This window comes from Pelodiscus sinensis, chromosome 1, assembly GCF_049634645.1.
Source record: "Pelodiscus sinensis isolate JC-2024 chromosome 1, ASM4963464v1, whole genome shotgun sequence".
NCBI classification, from domain to species: domain Eukaryota; kingdom Metazoa; phylum Chordata; order Testudines; family Trionychidae; genus Pelodiscus; species Pelodiscus sinensis.
Window position 1 is genome coordinate 111301875 of NC_134711.1, and position 18123 is coordinate 111319997.

Consider the following 18123-nt stretch of genomic DNA (forward strand, 5'->3'; position numbering starts at 1 on the left):
TCATGCCACCTCCTACCTCACTCCTCACAGCTTCAAATGTTCCAAGGGAGCAAGGGATTGTTCTAAACTGTGTAAGGGAGGGATGGTTTCTCAGTTTCTTTCAACTAGCCAGGAATCTCCCTGAGTCATTTAGGGTATGTCTAGGCTACATGGCTCCGTTGATGGAGCCATGTAGATGAGTTTACTAGACATAGGGAAATGAAGTGGCGATTTAAATAGCTGCCATTTCATTTACATCAAAATGGCCACTGTGCTGTGCTGATCAGATGTTTCACGAGGCATACTGGGGCAGTCGACAAAGGCTTTCCTTGTTGACGGCGGCGCATCCAGACTACCGCGCTGTTTAGCGGCACAGCGCGGTAGTCTGGATGCGCCGCAGTCGACAAGGGAAGCCTTTGTCGACTGCTCCAGTATGCCTTGTGAAACAGCTGATCAGCACGGTGGCCATTTTGATGTAAATGAAGTGGCGATTATTCATTTCCCTATGTCTAGTAAACTCATCTATATGGCTCCATCGATGGAGCCATGTAGTCTAGACATATCCTTAATGTAGAACAATACCATTCCTCACTGGGTCATTTAATGTGGAACAGGACCATTTCTAGTGCTGTAGCTTTCTTAGTTTAGTTAGGTTTGAATTAGTTCTTTTTCTTTTCCTTGTTTCATGACTAAGGATCTTAATGTTCTGGTCATTGGATCAGATATGTTAGGCAGCAGATGGGGATGCTTTCTCTTTAAGCCCCACTGTATGGGCTAGCCCAAGGCCACCCCCCTGCTGCACCAGAGTGGCCCAAATCCCCCCTCACCATGCCTGGCATTACTGCTCCCTTCCCCCACCCTCCAAAAATATACCAGAAGTTTTCAGATATGGGGCCTGGCTCTTGAGGGATGCAGAGGAACATTCAGGGGAGCAAGTGATGATGCCAGGAGGCTCGGGCCAGCCGCACACAGTGCATCCTACCGAACATTCCTTTGTGAATCCTTGGGGGAGGGGGGCCCTCACCACAGGTTGAAATATGTTCTGGGGGCGGAGGGTGGGTGTCTTACATGCGCTTCCCCAATCCATCAGTGCTTTTATATCTTTTACAAAAAGACAGGGCTTTTTTCCAGATAGAAGGCATTGAAAAGTTTTACAGCAGCAGGAGGCACTATGAGAGAATTGTCAGACAATAATAATTATTTCTCAATCTAGTGGCCCCTCTGACTTTGGTTATATACATAACTCCACACACCTATCTAAAAATGAAGCCTCTGTAACTCTGGCCAGCCAAACATTATATATATATATAAAACCAAACATTATATATATATATATAGACTGCATGTTTATCAAACTGACTGTACCCTAGGGTTGTGTTCCTCTCTCTCATATGTTGGAGTCAACACACACCGTGTCCTCACAGGAAATGGATTTAGCAAGTAACATCCCTTTCTTTGTAGATTAGGCTCTTTATTGATCTCTTCTGTTCCTCTTTCAAAAGAGCTTAGAGGTCTCTTAACTAGAATGAAAACTGTTTCCATGGCCAGTCTCAGACATATTCCCATATTAATAGTCCGTAGAGCTGTCACTTGGAGCTTGATTCATACTTTCACAAAGTATTATTATTTCTTAGGTCTGGCATCTGATGACAGGCACAATTTGGTATAACTATATTACCATCTCTGCTTAAGTAGGGTTCCTCATTGAAGAGTCGGATGGAGGGAGTGCTACTGGCAAAAGTCCCAAGAGAGGGAACGTACGGAGACTGCTCAAAGCTGAAATTAAGACTACTCATCTGTAACTCAAGTTCTTTGAGATGGTCTCTGCATATTCACTCTCACTGCCCACCATTTGTTCTTCCCTGGGGTCCTTACTTAGAGGCAGTGAAAGGAAAGGGGGTGGTTAGTGTACCAGGCCCTGTCTTTTATCTTCCCTCCCCACTGTAAAAATGGAATTCAACATTTTGAATAGCCCTAATAATAAGTTATATAAAACTTAACACTCTGAGGGATTGGGCACGGTGGCCCAAAATATAACGCGTCTCTACACTTTGCACACTTACAATGCCCAGAGGAAGGATAAATCAAGGTTTTGTGCATGTAGACTTCGGCTTGTACGTGTTCGTGGGGAAGTGAGGGCCATAACTTCCACTTGTGAAAACCGCTGTAGTGCCATTGAAAACATCAACTTCCTCCATTTAGACCAGCTGAGGCTCTGGCTCTCAGTCTGCAAAAAAAATTGAACCTGTTTGTTATAAAACTCATCCGACCACCTTTCAAGCAGAATGCAATGGCTGTTCTGCATTAAAAATACCATAAGCTTAAAACAGCAGAGGGAATCTTAGGGAAGCTAGAATATACTTACCTGATTTGAAATTTGATCAGCATGCCCATTAGTACCACTACCCTTGTGAAAAATTTGGGGTATATTTTAATAAATACAGGTAGTTAAAATGTCAACCTTTTGTCCCATTTGAAGGACAGCACCTACACTAGCATTATTCTGGAAGCACTGGTTCAGTTCTTTACTGAAAGGTAAGAGTGCCACCTACTGAATCAACCTTACTGCTTCTTGAAGCACTATAAATTCTCCCTGGAGGCAACCCATCCAAGTATTAACCACCCCAGCTCTGTCGTTTATGAGATTTGACAAGCTCACAGCCTGGGGTAGGACAGCTGCAAGATCACACGGTAAGTTGTTGCAACGTGTTCACACACTGTGTGCTGTGCTAGCTTGCAGGGTTATGAGAAGCAAGCATGTGAAATTATAATAAATGAACATAAGAACATAAGAACGGCTGTGCTGGGTCAGACCAAAGGTCCATCTAGCCCAGTAGCCTGTCTGCCGACTCTGGCCAGCACCAGGTGCCCCAGAGAGGGTGGACCGAAGACAATGATCAAACAATTTGTCTCCTGCCATCCTTCTCCAGCCTCTGACAAATAGAGGCCAGGGACACCATTTCTATCCCCTGGCTAAAAGTCTTTTATGGACCTAACCTCCATGAAATTATCTAGCTTCTCTTTAAACTCTGTTATAGTCCTAGCCTTCACAGCCTCCTCTGGCAAGGAGTTCCACAGGTTGACTACACGCTGTGTGAAGAAGAACTTTCTTTTATTAGTTTTAAACCTGCTACCCATTAATTTCATTTGGTGTCCTCTAGTTCTTCTATTATGGGAACTAATAAATAATTTTTCTTTATCCGCCCTCTCCACACCACTCATGATTTTATAGACCTCTATCATACCCCTCCTCAGTCTCCTATTTTCTAAACTGAAAAGTCCCAGTCGTTTTAACCTCTCCTCATATGGGACCCATTCTAAACCCCTAATCATTTTAGTTGCCCTTTTCTGAACCCTTTCCAAGGCCAAAATATCTTTTTTGAATGATGGTATCTACATTTATGTGACTTGATTTGCATTTATATTCTGCAAGTCATTCACTGGTTAAAGGGCCAGGATGATGCGTAGAGTCTGGTAGGTTAGATCCCAATGCAGTCCCATGTTTATTTTGCTCATCACTAATTGAGAATGTGGTGATGAAATCTTGACTTCAGCTGGGGAGCTGTGGCTGCTCCACACTTCTCAGGTTTGTCCCAGATAATACAGAACTGCTTGGGAACCAGCCTCTGGCCTCTTCAGCTATCTGATCCCCAATGATCCTTCAGTATTTAGACTGGATATAGGTGCTAACTCTTATGTACAGTGATTTGTGATCACCAGGGAAGCTAACTAACATGGAGTGTCATTTCATAATCAGTTACATGTATTCTTCCCATACATAAGCTGGGTAAGCTGGAAGCACGGATTTGTTCATAAACACCTTTGCAATATATATCTAATTGCAAACCTTTAGTTATCAGACAAAGCTGCTAAAACACAAGCACTCCTTGTGACAATCCTAGGGAAGGCTAGCATTTGTGTACCAGTTAACTCACTCCACAGCAGCTGAGAAACCTGTAGGAAATTATTACTGAATGTATTAGCCCCAGGCATCACAAAGAGACTCTATTAGAGAGAATACAGTAAAAAAAAAAAAAAATCTGAGATCATATGATCATAGTGCAGAGGGACCTAGACGGTGGTGGATACTGGACAGATAATGAGGCTTGTAATGGGCAAATTCAGGCAGTTGTCATAGTGCAAAGGGGCTGACCAAATGGTTAGCCTGTTGGCTGGAAAAAGCATCCAACAAGCCTCACGTGCCTGAAGGGATAATGACTTTTTTACTATCTCATTCCACGCCCTGATCATCCGTCCATTCGCTCACTGAAGCTGGCAGCTGCTTGCACTGACTCATCCATTACAGACATGATCAGCAGATCATACTGCAGGCAGAACTTGTCAAGTCTCTCCAAGTGAGTCCCCAAATTTACTATGATAATTGTATGACTTTTAGTGCCTCTGTTTAATGTAGGAAATGTGGGATTGCAATGTGGGAGGGAGAGCCAGAGACAGAATAGGTTGTAGCATGATCCGGAGTCGGTTGAGATGACAGTAAATATTGGATGTGTAAAAAGTTTTTGTTCTTTTTACTGGATAGCACTTTGCTGTAAAAATATCCTGTTGGGCCTGTTTCTCGTGTTAATTGCATCTCTACCTAGCATTGATCTCATATGTAGAACTTAAATCACTTTGCTTGGAGGCAGTGGGATACAGCAGAATATTTCTCTGGACAGTTTATTGATTAAAGTTCTGTGGCAAATGAGATGTTTGCAGAAGTCACATTTTATGTGAAAGCTGATCGTTGCCTAACCCTCTGAGTAAAGAGCAGAGCCCTCGTGGCACAGTCTGTCCCAAGGAGGGGGAGGGGAGTGAAGAAAATCAATTAGATGATAGGATATTGCCAAAGAAATTCTCCGAATAACATTTCCCAGAATTTTGTTTGTCCTGTATTTTGTCTTGTCTTAGCTGAATTGTAAGGGGCCAGAAATGTGTCTCTACTGATGTCTGGAAAGTCCTGTGAATTAGTGCTCTGTAAATGTTTTGTCTGTCACAATATGAGACTAAGGTTTTCAAAAGTGAACAGTGGCTTTGGGTGCCTCATTTTTTGAAGTGCCCAACTGCATAATTTTCAGAGGGTTAGGTGCTTGGTTCATTTTGGAAACCAAGCCCTTTTAGCTGTATCAAGTCAGGCATGCAAAATCCCTAGTCATTTTTGAAACTCTTGGTCAAACCTAATTATAAGCCTGATCTTGTGGGTTGAAGGTGGCCACTTTGTGCTGCCTCCTTGATATAATCTAGCCATGGAACCAAACTAGCCAGCCTTGTGAGGATTTGCCTCCCCACCCCCATCGATGGCACAGAGCCAGTATACGAGCCTTCCCCTTGATCAGGTAAGGGAAGTGGGTAGACTGCGCCTATGCTGCATTTTTTTGCATCCTTAGGAGCCTGTGTAAATATGAGAAAACCCCAGGTCTTGTTTCGTACTGTGGGAAATTAATTGTCCCTGCATACAGGGACCCTGCACTGGAAAATGCAGAGATAAGCTTTGCAGCATTTTCCTGACCTGCAGTGTGCAGTTCAGCTGGACATTGAGATATAGCCCACACTGTCTGAAAACCAGAGAAACTGCCTGAGAGATGAGTTTTTCCTGCCCCTTGGAGAAAAAATCAGCAGCTTTATGCCCTTATGCATCCCTGAAACCTTAATACTGGCCCCTTTGGTTTTAATTTCTTTTTTGTTGTTGATGACCATTGTATAAGGATAGGACCTGGTTCTTTCCACAGCAGAGTTCCTTAAACAGTGTTTGGTAGGCTATTGTGTTTTGAGATTTCAGAATTCTTTTCCAAGTTTCTTGGTACAGATACAGACTGACAACCAGAAGCAGTTTTCCTGACAAGCAGCAGCATTTTGATTTTCATGAGTTTTTTATGAACTAAACGTGGCCGATGGCCACCATGTTAAGGTGATTTGTTCTGTCCACAAAACATCGTCATGACCTCAAGTTCACAGTGAGGAACAGTTATCCTTAGCCACAAAATACCAAGTCTATTCCAAAGCACTCTTTTGTGTCCTCAGGCTAAAATACCGCCCTTTCAAAGACTGAGACTCACTGAGCTCCCTCCAGGTCCTCATACTTTGCCAATACATCGCAGTATGCTGGGGAATAAAAGGAATATGAAAAAATGTATAACTTTGACCAGTGGAAGCCAAGTAGGGGAGGCAAGGGAAGCTTTGTCTTCTCTATTTTGAATCCGATACAATATGATCTTTTGCTTGCACATTCACTGAGATGGTGCCTTTACATGTTGGTTTCACTACCTACACAGCATACCTGTAATATGCAGAAAAACAGACATATTTTTAGTGTGTTATTGACATCATATCAGTTTAAAAGTTTCAATCAAAATTTGTAGGTTTTGTATCTGAAAATGTCCAGCTTTCAACTTTTTGCCAGTCTCAAAATATTCAGTGGACACCTTACAACCAGCCCTACACTGATCCAATGGATTGGGCTTGTGGCCATGTAGATGATAGCATCAGCTGAGCCACCTTTTTCCTTTTTCTTCCATATGGACAGGAAGAGATCAAGGTTTGGTTCCTGTGTAGGATGGTGGGGCCTTGCTGCAGTGAGGATTTATGTTCCCTCATTTCTGTATTGTCCTGAAGCAGCCTATAGTGCTGACTTCACTTCTGGTATCATTAATAATCTTTATATCATAGAACATTAGAACTGGAAGGGACCTTGAGAGGTCATCAAGTCCAATCCCCTGTCCTCACGGCAAGACCCAGTACCATCTAGACCATCCCTGATAGATGTTTATCTAACCTGCTCTTAAATATCTCCAGAGATGGAGAGTCCACAACCTCCCTAGGCAATTTATTCCAGTGTTTAACCACCCTGACAGTTAGGAAGCTTTTCCTAATGTCCAACCTAAACCGCCCTTGCTGCAGTTTAAGCCTGTTGCTTCTTGTCCTATCCTCAGCGGCTAAGGAGAACAATTTTTCTCCCTCCTCCTTGTGACACCCCTTTAGATACCTGTGTCTATATGAATGTTTGCAAATACAAATGACCATAGGAATGCAATCAGGAAGAAGGCCAAACATTGCTGTGTTAGTAAATGAGCATCTCCCCTTTTTTATGCTCCCTCTCTTTACTAGCAGTGGCGTTGTGCTTCGGGGTGCCCCTAGAGTAGCAAGACGTTTCAACTAAAATGATCAACAGAGTTCAGTGGGATTCAGAATTCAGACCCCACGGAGATGAAAGGGGCAGTTTTCTTTCCCCACAAACATGCAAAAATTGTTTGGCTTTACTCCATGGGCTTCATTCTTCACCCTGCAGTGAGGAGAGGGGTTACGAAGAGCTAGCTGAGGCTCCATAATCCTGGCCAGATACAGAATGTGTCAGAATTGTCAAGCAGCCCCTCTGGTTTATACTGGAGGCACAAGGTCCTGCACTTAATATTGTAGAAGTGGAGGATTGGGCATAGCAGAGCTCTGTTTTGACATGACCCTCCCCATTGCTTGCTTACCCCTGCCTACCCTGACAAGCTTGCAACACCCCCTCCCACAATGCACAAGAGGCAACTATGCTAGGTCTACCAGTAGAAGCTCTCTTATTCAGAGAGTCCTCTGATGACCATTCCTAGCCCGGTTTCCCCCTCCCTTTGTTCTATTCAAATGGCACTTAGTGGACTGGAGAATCCAAACCTTCCTTTCCCAGGGGCAACTAACAACAGCTTTTGAATATTAAAACTTGAATTTAAATACCTGTTACTTTTCATTCTTTTTTGCATTTTAATTTCCTTTGCACCATGAATTTGTTTCCTTTGCATTTCTGCTTTGTTTTACTCTCTGCTTGTCCTTCTCTGGGATTCTAATACGGGAGACTCTTGAAAGAAAGAGAACACAGATATTTCTGTTTTATTGATATGATTGTATTTTTAATGCCCTCTGACTGTGCTGTCTCTAATGCTCATCAGTAATCCCATTGACTTCAGTAAGGTTACTTGTGGTTATAAGTGTTTATAAGATCAGAACCATAATAATTATAAATTTATTACTACTAGTAGAATTGTTATTATTATCATCATTATAATTATTATTATGATTTAATAAATCATTTATTCACCCAACCCATTTTTTTTATTTTAAAAAATCTATGATAAAATGTGAAGCCCAAACTAAGTTGATGCTGTCCCTTTAATTTAAGACTTGGCCTTTTCCCCTCCTCTCTCTTTATATTTTTACTTGCTTTCATTTTGTGCTGATGTGCAGTACATATTGTTAAAGCAACTGTTAGGGCCAAACTTTACTGCATTGAGATTGTCCTAATAAGGGAAGAAAAACAGCCCTTATTGGTGAGGTAAGAGAAATCAGGCAGTGGATAATTTTTTTGCTGATTGAGAAGGATAAGGTGTGGTTTGGCAGGTATTACGTTGGTTTGGCTAGTTGCTGACACAGTTTGTCTCTTTTACAGTTGAAATCCCTTGCAAAGCAGACAGTCAGGAAGATATATATGTTTTCTTCTTCTTCTCCTTACAAACCCTTAGCACTGCCATAAAATCTTACTGTAACACATCCTGGATGTGGTAAGGAAAGTTTTGCACAAATCTAACAGTGGTGTATTGTAGGTGCTTTTGAAGAAAATCTGGGTCTTGCTCAATGGGGATGTTTAAGCACAATTTTCCATGTGTCTCATTATATATCTAATGATTTAAATTAATTTTCCAGTCTGTCAAAAATCAGAATATTCATGTTGTAGTAGTCAGAAAAATTAGAGTCCAATTTTCTCCATTCCCAAATCTCTCTTATCCAGGCCTGCTGCCAAGGGCCACTGCCTTGGGGCCTGGTGATTCATTAGGGACCCAGGCTCCTGACTGCCACTGTTACTACTGCAGCAAGGGCAGCTGGTAGAGCCCTGGGTCCTTTAAATTGCCACTGAAGCCTTGGGTGGTGTGCTTCAGACAGTGCTGAAGGGCTGGTGAGGGGAGGCATGGAATGATCCGGGCAGCGCTGAAGGCTGGCTGCCCCCAGCCCTGCCTCTTCTGCCTGAGGCCAAAGAGGGAGCTTGGAGCGGCCCCCTCAACCCCATCTTGCCCAGGAACCCAACAATTCTGTCTTCAGACTGCAGTTGCTCTAGTCAGTCCTCCAGATTCTTCAGCTGTTGATTTTGGAATTTTTCCCTAAAGCTTTGAAATTTCACATGAATTAAGTTCTGCATTTTAAATAACAAGTTACATGTCTTGATCCAGAATCTGTATTTCCTCCAGTATAAATATGAAGTAAGTGGAGTTACTCTTATTTAAACCAAAACTGAAGGCAGAATCTGGTATCTACTGTCTTTTCTTTTTCTAGCTGCATCTGTTGCTTGCTGGCTGAAATAGTGAGCCAATTGTTTGGCTCGCTTTAATTCTATTTTGTGTTGCTTCAGACGCACAAAGGGGACTTAAAGCTGTTTTAAGGCCGCTGTGGAAAATGTGAAGGAAATTCTGATTTGACCTAGTGGCAGAGAGGTCATTCTGAGGTGGACTGAGAGTGAGGAAGGGTTATGATAGTGCAGGTGTGATATAGTTGGGCAATCCTTACCAATGTAGTCCCCTCCCTGATTCAACTCTTATTTTGTCAAATTAGCACAACTCCTGCTTGTGGAAGGGACCTGTTTGTCTGCTGGATACGGGATGGGGCATAGAAATGGCGTGACACTACCTATTTGCTCCTTCCTCCTTTAGTACACCAAGCTAGTTCTGGCACACTTAAAGATCTAGCCTTTTGTATTTAGAAAGAATAATGATTAAAGTAGTGAATGTTTAGCTTTTACTAGCATTTAACTGTTTTTTTTTTCATTTTGAGAAAAAGTCTTTCAATCCCTCACAATGTGGTTTTCCTTTTTGATGTAATAAATCTACAGGACATATACTGTTATGGTGAGATTAGTTTATTAGAGGCATGGGATGTGAAAGATAAACTGGGATGATAAAAGGGCAGAAAGGGAAAAATACACAGGAGCTCTACTAGGGAGCTGTGAACCAATTCAGATAAAACAAAACACACCTGCACATGCAGAGTTAGAACCGAGTTACTCTCCTAACTTGGTTGGGAGCTCTATTAATTCCTAAAAGAATTTAACATTGAATTGTAGTCCCCCACAGTTGCAAAACAGACCTTTTGAATGTGAACTGAAGCACTGTTGTCATTCTGAGTATGCAGAGAGATTGAAACAAGAGCTTTGAGAGCTCTCAGTATTTATTCTACAGCTTAATGAATGAAGTATCATCATTAACTATTTTGTTAGGGTTCACTTGAGCAGCTTTTCTTGACTTTCTTTGCCTTTACAGTCTGACAAAAGCAGCATGTCTTTATGAAAACCCAAAACTTTCTTGAGTTCAAGAGTTTGGCTATCATCTGTCTTCTCTTAGTTTTTTGATTTAGGTCTACCTCCTTTTTTCATATTTCTGACGTAACCAAAACAAGACATATTTGAGCTCTCCTGAGAAAGCCAAATCCCACGGAATTTGGAGTACCAGTTGGTACAGATAAACTTTGACCCTGAACTGTGAATCATTTTGAAGATAATTAATATTTATTTGTATTTTGATACCACTTTGAAAGCCCCTACTTGAGAACCAAAATCCCATTGTGCTACAAGTTGTACAAAGAAGGAACAAAAAACCCCAGTTCCTTCCACAAATAGTTTACAGCAGTGGTCCCCAACCTTTAGAGGCTCCCGGGCCCCCGGGGGCGGGGCCACTCATGCACCGGGCGCCTGGGGGCGGGGCCGCGCATCCTGGGGCACGCCAGGGGCGGGGATGCCATTGCACCCGGCGCCGGCATGTGCCCCAGAGCCGGGGCTGCGGCCGCCCGAGCGCCTTGTGCCGTGGGCCTGGGGCCGGCGCTGCCGCCTGAGCCGCACGCCTGGGGCCGGCATCGGCGCTGCTCGAGCGCCAAGCGCCCGAGCGCCTGCATGTGTCCCAGGGCTGGGGCCGCCCGCGCACCAGGCGCCTCCAGTGTGCCGCGCGCTGGGGGCGGGGGCGGCCCAGGTTGTCGGCGGGTGCACACAAATGCCCCGGCGGGCGCCATGGCGCCCACGGGCACCGCGTTGGGGACCACTGGTTTACAGTCTAAATAAATCTTTATGGGTATGTCTACACTACCCCGCTAGTTCGAACTAGTGGGGTAATGTAGGCATACCACATTGCAAATGAAGCCCAGGATTTGAATTTCCCAGGCTTCATTTGCATAAGCGGGGCGCCGCCATTCCACGAGGAGTAACGGTAGTTCGAACTAGGAAGCCTAGTTCGAACTACCTAGTTCGTGCCGCGTGTAGCCACGCGGCACGGGGTTCGAACGAGCAGGGATTTAAAAATGGCGGCGCCTCGCTTGTGCAAATGAAGCCCGGGAAATTCAAATCCCGGGCTTCATTTGCAATTGCGGTATGCCTACATTACCCCGCTAGTTCGAACTAGCGGGGTAGTGTAGACATACCCATTGATGCTCAAGAGAATACCACGGGCCATCACCTACAGCCCCCAACTAATACCTCTCCAGCACAAACTACAGCCTGTCTTAGAAAATGATCTCTCACTCTGACCTTGGGAGACCAGCCTGTCCTGGCTTACAGACTGCCCCACCTCCCAACATGAAGCAAATACTCACCAGCAACTACAACCACAACACAGAAACGTTAATTCAGAAACCAATTTCTGCAACAAACCTCGTTGCCAACTCTGCTCACATATCTACTCAAGCAACACCATCATAGGACTTAACTGTATCAGCCTAACTATCAGGAGCTTCTTCACCTGCACATCAACTAATGTGATACCATTAAGTGCCAGCAGTACCCCTGCCATGTACATTGACAGAACTAGACAGTATCTATACCAAAGAATAAATGGATACAAATCAGACATCCAGAATGGTAACGTACAGAAACAATTAGTATCAGCTTCATGTAGCATGGACACACTGACTATTTCTTTCCCCCCTTTTTTCCCTTTCTTTTTCCTTCTCTCTCCCCATTCTCTATTTATTTAGAAACTGGATCTTTAATAACTCCGTTCATCTGAAGAGGTGGGTTGTGCCCACAAAAGCTTATACCACCGTCTACATGTTTTGTTAGTCTCCAAGGTGCTGCAAGACTATTTGTTGTTGTTTTAAGTTTTTCCAGTTACAGACTAACTCTGCTACCCCTCTGAAGCATATGAAAATCAGTAGGCGAACTGTTTGCTCTCCCTGGACTGGACACTCAGTAACGTATTTAAAAGTGGTCATCCTTCGACAACAACAACAACAAAAATAAAAAAAACTTAGACTTTAAAGAGAAACTGCAGAGCTGTGATTCATTTGCAGGCTTGACACTATTAATTTAGATTTGAACAGGGACTGGGGATGGCTGGCATACTACAAAAGCAATTTTCCCTCTACTGGTAATCACACCACCTCATCAACTGTTGGGAGGTGGCCACATCCACCCTGACTGAATTGATTTGTTAGCATTGATTCTCCATTTGATAAGTTAATTCCCTTCTTTTCATGTGGTAGTATATTATGCCTGCCTCTGAAATTTCTACTCCAAGGATCAGCTGAAGTGGGTTTTTGCCCATGAAAGCAGATGCCCAAATAAATCATTTGTTACTCTTCAAGGTACCACAGGACTCCTCATTGTTTTTGTGGATACAGACTAACATGGCTACCCCTGTGATATTTGTATAACAGTTTTGTCTCTTGACTGCTGTCATCTCTCTCTCTCTCTCTCTCTCTCTCTCTCTCTCTCTCTCTCTGGGTATGTCTACACTACCACCCTAGTTCGAACTAGGGTGGTAATGTAGGCAACCAGAGTTGCAAACGAAGCCCGGGATTTCAATTTCCTGGGCTTCATTTGCATAAAGCCGGGTGCCGCCGTTTTTAAATGTCTGCTAGTGTGGACTCCGTGCCGCGTGGCTACACGCGGCACAGACTAGGTAGTTCGGACTAGGCTTCCTAGTCCGAACTACTGTTACTCCTCGTGAAATGAGGAGTAACGGTAGTTCAGACTAGGAAGCCTAGTCCGAACTACCTAGTCCGTGCCACGTGTAGCCGCGCGGCACGGAGTCCACTGTAGCGGACATTTAAAAACGGCGGCGCCCGGCTTTATGCAAATGAAATTGAAATCCCGGGCTTCGTTTGCAACTCCAGTTGCCTACATTACCACCCTAGTTCGAACTAGGGTGGTAGTGTAGACATACCCTCTCTCTCTGACAGTTCCCCATCTTCATGATGCTCATTGGGACAGTTTCTCACCTAAATAATCTCTTAGGGCCAGTTTTTTCTCTCCAGTACAATTCCGTGTAATTCAGCTGAATACAGATATATCTGAGAGCAGGAGTTGGCCCTATGTCTTGGATAGCCCTCACTTAACCCCCTTCTGTTTGATGATCCAACTTCAGAATTGCTGAGATTCTTTCATGAAAGGAGCATAGTAACTAAGTGCTAAATATTTATTTAGTAATGATTAAGAAATAGACATCATGTTGATAGGGTTGCCAGATGGTTTCAACAAAAATACCGGACATACTTGACATTACATCACAATCTACATTCCATCTTATTTAGAAAATACTGGACATTTATATTTTCTCATTTATATTTTCTCAATTTGTTTCCTGAACAGAAAGCTCAAATACTGGACTGTCCAGTTCAAAACCAGACACCTGGCAACCCTGCATGCTGAATGTTGCAGTTGGGAGTTTAATGGATTAAACCAGGAGTCTTAGCACTTCAATATATATTTGTACTTAACAATGAATTTTCAGTTACTGTTTCTTTAAAAAGTTAATTTTGGGTGAAATCAAGTTGCAGGCATGGAAACTCAGTGTTTCTGTTTTTCTATGGGCTATGTACCTGCAGCATGGCCAGCTTCTGCTGCACAAGCTCAACCAGCTCCTGCACTCCATTCATTATTCTGGAATGAGAATGTGTAGGGTATAGAGCAGAGATGGGCAATGCAAGCTGGCAAGTGGGCCATGGGAATGGCCCTCCTTTATCGCAGTGGGTCACAAGATTGTCATAATCAGGACAGAGTCCCGGGAAAGAGTAGTTTTGTTAACTGTGCTGATGTACCTAGAATCTGTGGGGTTTGCTGATAGAACTATTGCAGCACTTTGATTGGATGATGCAGAGGGAGTGCACGGCTCTCATAGTCAATGTTGTGTGTAATCCGCATGCACCTCACTTCCTGTGCCCTTGCTTTATGTGCCTGTCACTTTAGTAATATGGGTAGGAAAAAACCGTACAGATGGAAACTTGCAATATCTGGCATGAGCAGCGGCGAACAAAATGTCTTGTGGGCCACACATAGAACACCAGTGAGCCACATGTGTCCACCACTGGCTTAGAGAGTATCTCATTCTCCAGCCATATTCAGTCCTTCGTCTCTCTCTGCTGAGATTGCCAACTGTGGCAAGAATGAAGAAAGCAGTAGCTGTTTTTAGGTAATTTGACTGTCTGTTGGGCTGGACCCAGAAAAGTCCTAGGTAAGTGTTAGGTTTCAGGACAGGAACACCAGAGAAATCTGGGAGCAGGTTGAGCATAGCAGCTCCAAGCTGCCAGTCAGGTGAGTCGATGGCTGTAGAGGCTGAGGGTATATCTAGACTGCAGGCTTCTTTCGAAAAAAGCTTTTTCAGAAGAGATCTTCCAAAAAAATTTCTTCCAAAAGAGAGCGTCCACCCTGCCAAAGTGCAACAAAAAAGCGTCTGCTTTTTCGAAAAATATCGTCCACACTGAATGGACGCTATCTCGCATTTAAGCTATGATTACTATGGATGGAGTGGCCACCAGGGCACAATGGAGGCCTCTTCTTTCGAGAAAACTCCTTCTTCTGCGTCCACACACGCCTTTTTCCGAAAGAGTTCTTTTGGAAAAGGCATTTTTCCTCGTAGAATGAGGTTTATCAATATCTGAAAAACCCCTGCGTTCTTTCGATTTTCTTTCAAAAGAACACAATAGCAGTGTGGACGTAAATGATTTTTTTCGGAAAAACGGCCATTTTTCCAAAAAAATCCTGCAGTCTAGGCACACCTTGAATGAGCATGGAGAAAAGAATAGTATGCTGCTGAGTTATGAACAGGCCTGGTGAATAATTTCTAGCAAGCTTGTAGCCACTGAATATCACATCCTTTTCTGCTCAGAGTATATTTTCCAAAAGTGGTTAAGTGATTCAGGGCTTATCTACGTGGCAAAATTGACCAGAATAGCTACTATAGAATAAACTATTCTGCAATAGCTATTGCAGAATAACTCGCCATGTGGACGCTATTCCAGAATAAAAGTGATTTTGTTCCAGGATAATTACTCTCCTTTAAAAATGCATTAATTTTTGGAGAGTGAAGGGTCCACACTGGTCAGTTTTTCTAGATAGATAAACCTTTAGGAAACTACACCTCATTGAAAGACAATGGAATAGGGTTCTCAGTCACACAGGCATTGTTAAAAATGCATCCATTTCTTCTTGCAAGCAGATTGTCATTTCCTCTGATTTATTAGTTTTTCAGAATTAATGTTTGGATATTTTCTGTGAATAATTCCTGGTTCTGAGGTAATTTGGTAGCAGATAATGAAAACTGGAGTATCTTGAGTGGATGGATATTGAAGTTTTGTGGCATGCTGACTGGATAATAGTAACTCTTAGCTTCAGGTATTCAATATGAATATTCACTTACTGTGAATTCCAAATTCACTTTCCATAAATATTTTACAGTGTTCCCTTAAAACACACTGTTTTGGCAAACTTTCCTACCACTAACCTAATTTGCTAGAATATTAATGGAAAGTAACCAATGAAGGGACACAAACAAACTCGAAGCAGATGTGTTTAAAAATTCACGTGAATATTTGCAAAGTATGTTTTGCACTGTTTGTCCAACTCTAGTTATAAATCATTGCATTGCAAGTTTTCAGCTTTTTAAATGGCTCTTGCTGTAAATTGTTGCAGAAACCCCATAAATCATAGTAACAATAATGTGTTGTAATAAAAGCTTTACGTGATCTTGCATATCTTTTTGGGGCACTTCATTTGTGGGAAGGATTTTTTACCTTTCATGAAGGTGGAAGACGTAGCAAGATTAACTTTCAGAGCCATGCATGGAATGTATCCATCTATAATCCTGTTAGCAAACAGCAGGATCAGTGCTCATAATTCCTGTACTGTCTCACTGAAACTGTCTCCTAATCACCTTGCACTGTTGCCAACTAGTTTCTTAAGTACATGAAAGAGAGTTAGAGGCTTGTTTTTGAAGTCCTTTTTAAAAACAGACATAAGTTTCACTTAAATTCTCCACGCACAGTATCCATCTAGTAGTGTTTGTACAGAGAATCAGCTTAGGCAAAACTCTGTTTCATCTGATTCTTGTTAGTTCTTTTCCACACACCACATGTTGTAGCTCTGAACATATTTGTAATACCATTTTTCCCTAATGTAGCTTATTTTAATTAACATAAGACTTCGTAGTCCGCTGTCTAGCGGTGCGTGTCGTTTTCTTAGAGCGGTTGCTTTTCCTTTGTCTACAGCTTTTATTTCAGTATTTAGTCTACTGCAATATGAGAGGGGTTGTCACCTTTCTGTGACTTTTTAAAAGAGATTATTTTCATTTGATATCCTGGATGGTGAACTGATGTCAGACTCTTTTTTTTATTTTTTTATTTTTTTTTTAACAAAAGCCCCAAACAAATTTAAAAATCCCAACAACAACAAACAACTATCCCTTTCCCAAGGGAATACTTTGTTCATGCAGCACAGACTTTCTGGTATTTCTGGAAACTGTTGGGTGTCTTCAGAGACACTTCTGGCACCAAACAAAAATAAATTACTTCAGGAGACAGTATTACCCCTATATTCTCTGGGGGAACATTGAGAACCATAGGCCCTTCTACTCATGGGTCCCAGAATAGCGTTAACTCCCCTTTTTGAGATTAGGGTTGCCAGGGGTCTGGTTTTAAACTGGACAGTGTAGTATTTGAGCTTTCTGTTCGGGAAACAAACTGAGAAAATATAAGTGAGAAAATATAAATGTCTGGTATTTTCTAAATAAAATGTAATGTAGATTGTAATGTAATGTCAAGTGTGTCCGGCATTTTTGTTGAAACCATCTGGAAATCCTATTTGAGATTACACTAAAAATAGGCCCCCATCACTTATAGTCATAGTTATAGTTAGTGGCACATTAGGTAAGAATAGGGGAGAGAGCCCTGCTATCCTGAACAGAATGAAGTCTGCGTACATACGTTCTACACAATTCCTTTGCTTTTTAATTCGTTCTGGTAGTATGCTTTACATAAAGTGTTAGGTGCTCAGAGTTGATCAAAAACGGAGATTTTTTTTAAATTAAAATGCAGAACTTTTGCAAACTCAAAGCTTTTTAAGGTGATGGTTGGCTGAAATATTATATCCACCCTGGCTGCCTGCGTGCATTGTGAATGGCAATAGGTTGTAAGTTTGTTGTGCTGCTAAGGCGTCTATAAAGGTATTTGGGTGTTATGAGGTGTGGGTGGTAAACACAAATTCACAGAAAAGCCTTCAAAATAGGAAACCAGGGTGAAAAGTGGAGGAACAGATAAGTTGGGAGGCCAGGACTGGGTTTTCAGGTCAGAGAGAGACTTTTAAATTCATAAGCACTCAGCTTTTGCATTTCCAGGATCCTACCTTCTTTCCTGTGTGCTAATTTGGGTGGATGCATCCTATTTTGTTGTTGTTGTTATTGTTATTATTAACACTATAAATGACCATATATTTAGATGACATCTGTAAAAAAAATTACACCTGTGACCGGGCCAAATCCAGGTGTGAAGCAGAAAGTGGTTTCAGCTCACTCTTGCTGCACTCCATGCAACCACCAAGGCATGGCCTACATAGCTGAAGCTTTGCTTAAATTTCTCATTGCTGCTGCCACCAGGTTGCTCCCATATGTGCTGGAGGAGACTTGTGCTTTGAGCACCATGCCTCCTGCTGCTGCTGCTCTGAGCAGAGTCATAGGATTTGGTGCTTAAAAGGGTCACCTGGAGCCCTATTTGCACTACATGTGCTACTCTTGCTACTGACAGCAGAGTTGAGCTGCAGGTAGCTAAAATTACATGGTTGTTTTGTAAAAAGCCTAGTAAAGACACCCCTTCAGGCCTGTTTACATCCCACTAGTCATGAGAATGGTTAACCGCCCCACTTTCGCCAGCTGT

At 42.6% G+C, this 18123-nt stretch overlaps 1 protein-coding gene across 8 annotated transcripts in view; it reads left to right on the forward strand.

Moving 5' to 3' along the window:
- CALD1 (caldesmon 1) overlaps positions 1–18123 on the forward strand; it is a 245860-nt gene that overhangs the window by 177773 nt on the left and 49964 nt on the right. The window contains exon 1 of one of the 8 annotated variants that reach the window (XM_025190912.2): positions 4030–4334. The exons of the other annotated variants lie outside the window; for them this stretch is intronic. Within the exon in view, the coding sequence (XP_025046697.2) occupies positions 4288–4334 (47 nt within the window). The 5' untranslated portion in view covers positions 4030–4287. Of the gene's footprint in view, positions 1–4029; positions 4335–18123 lie in introns of those variants that run through there. 8 annotated transcript variants of the gene reach the window in all.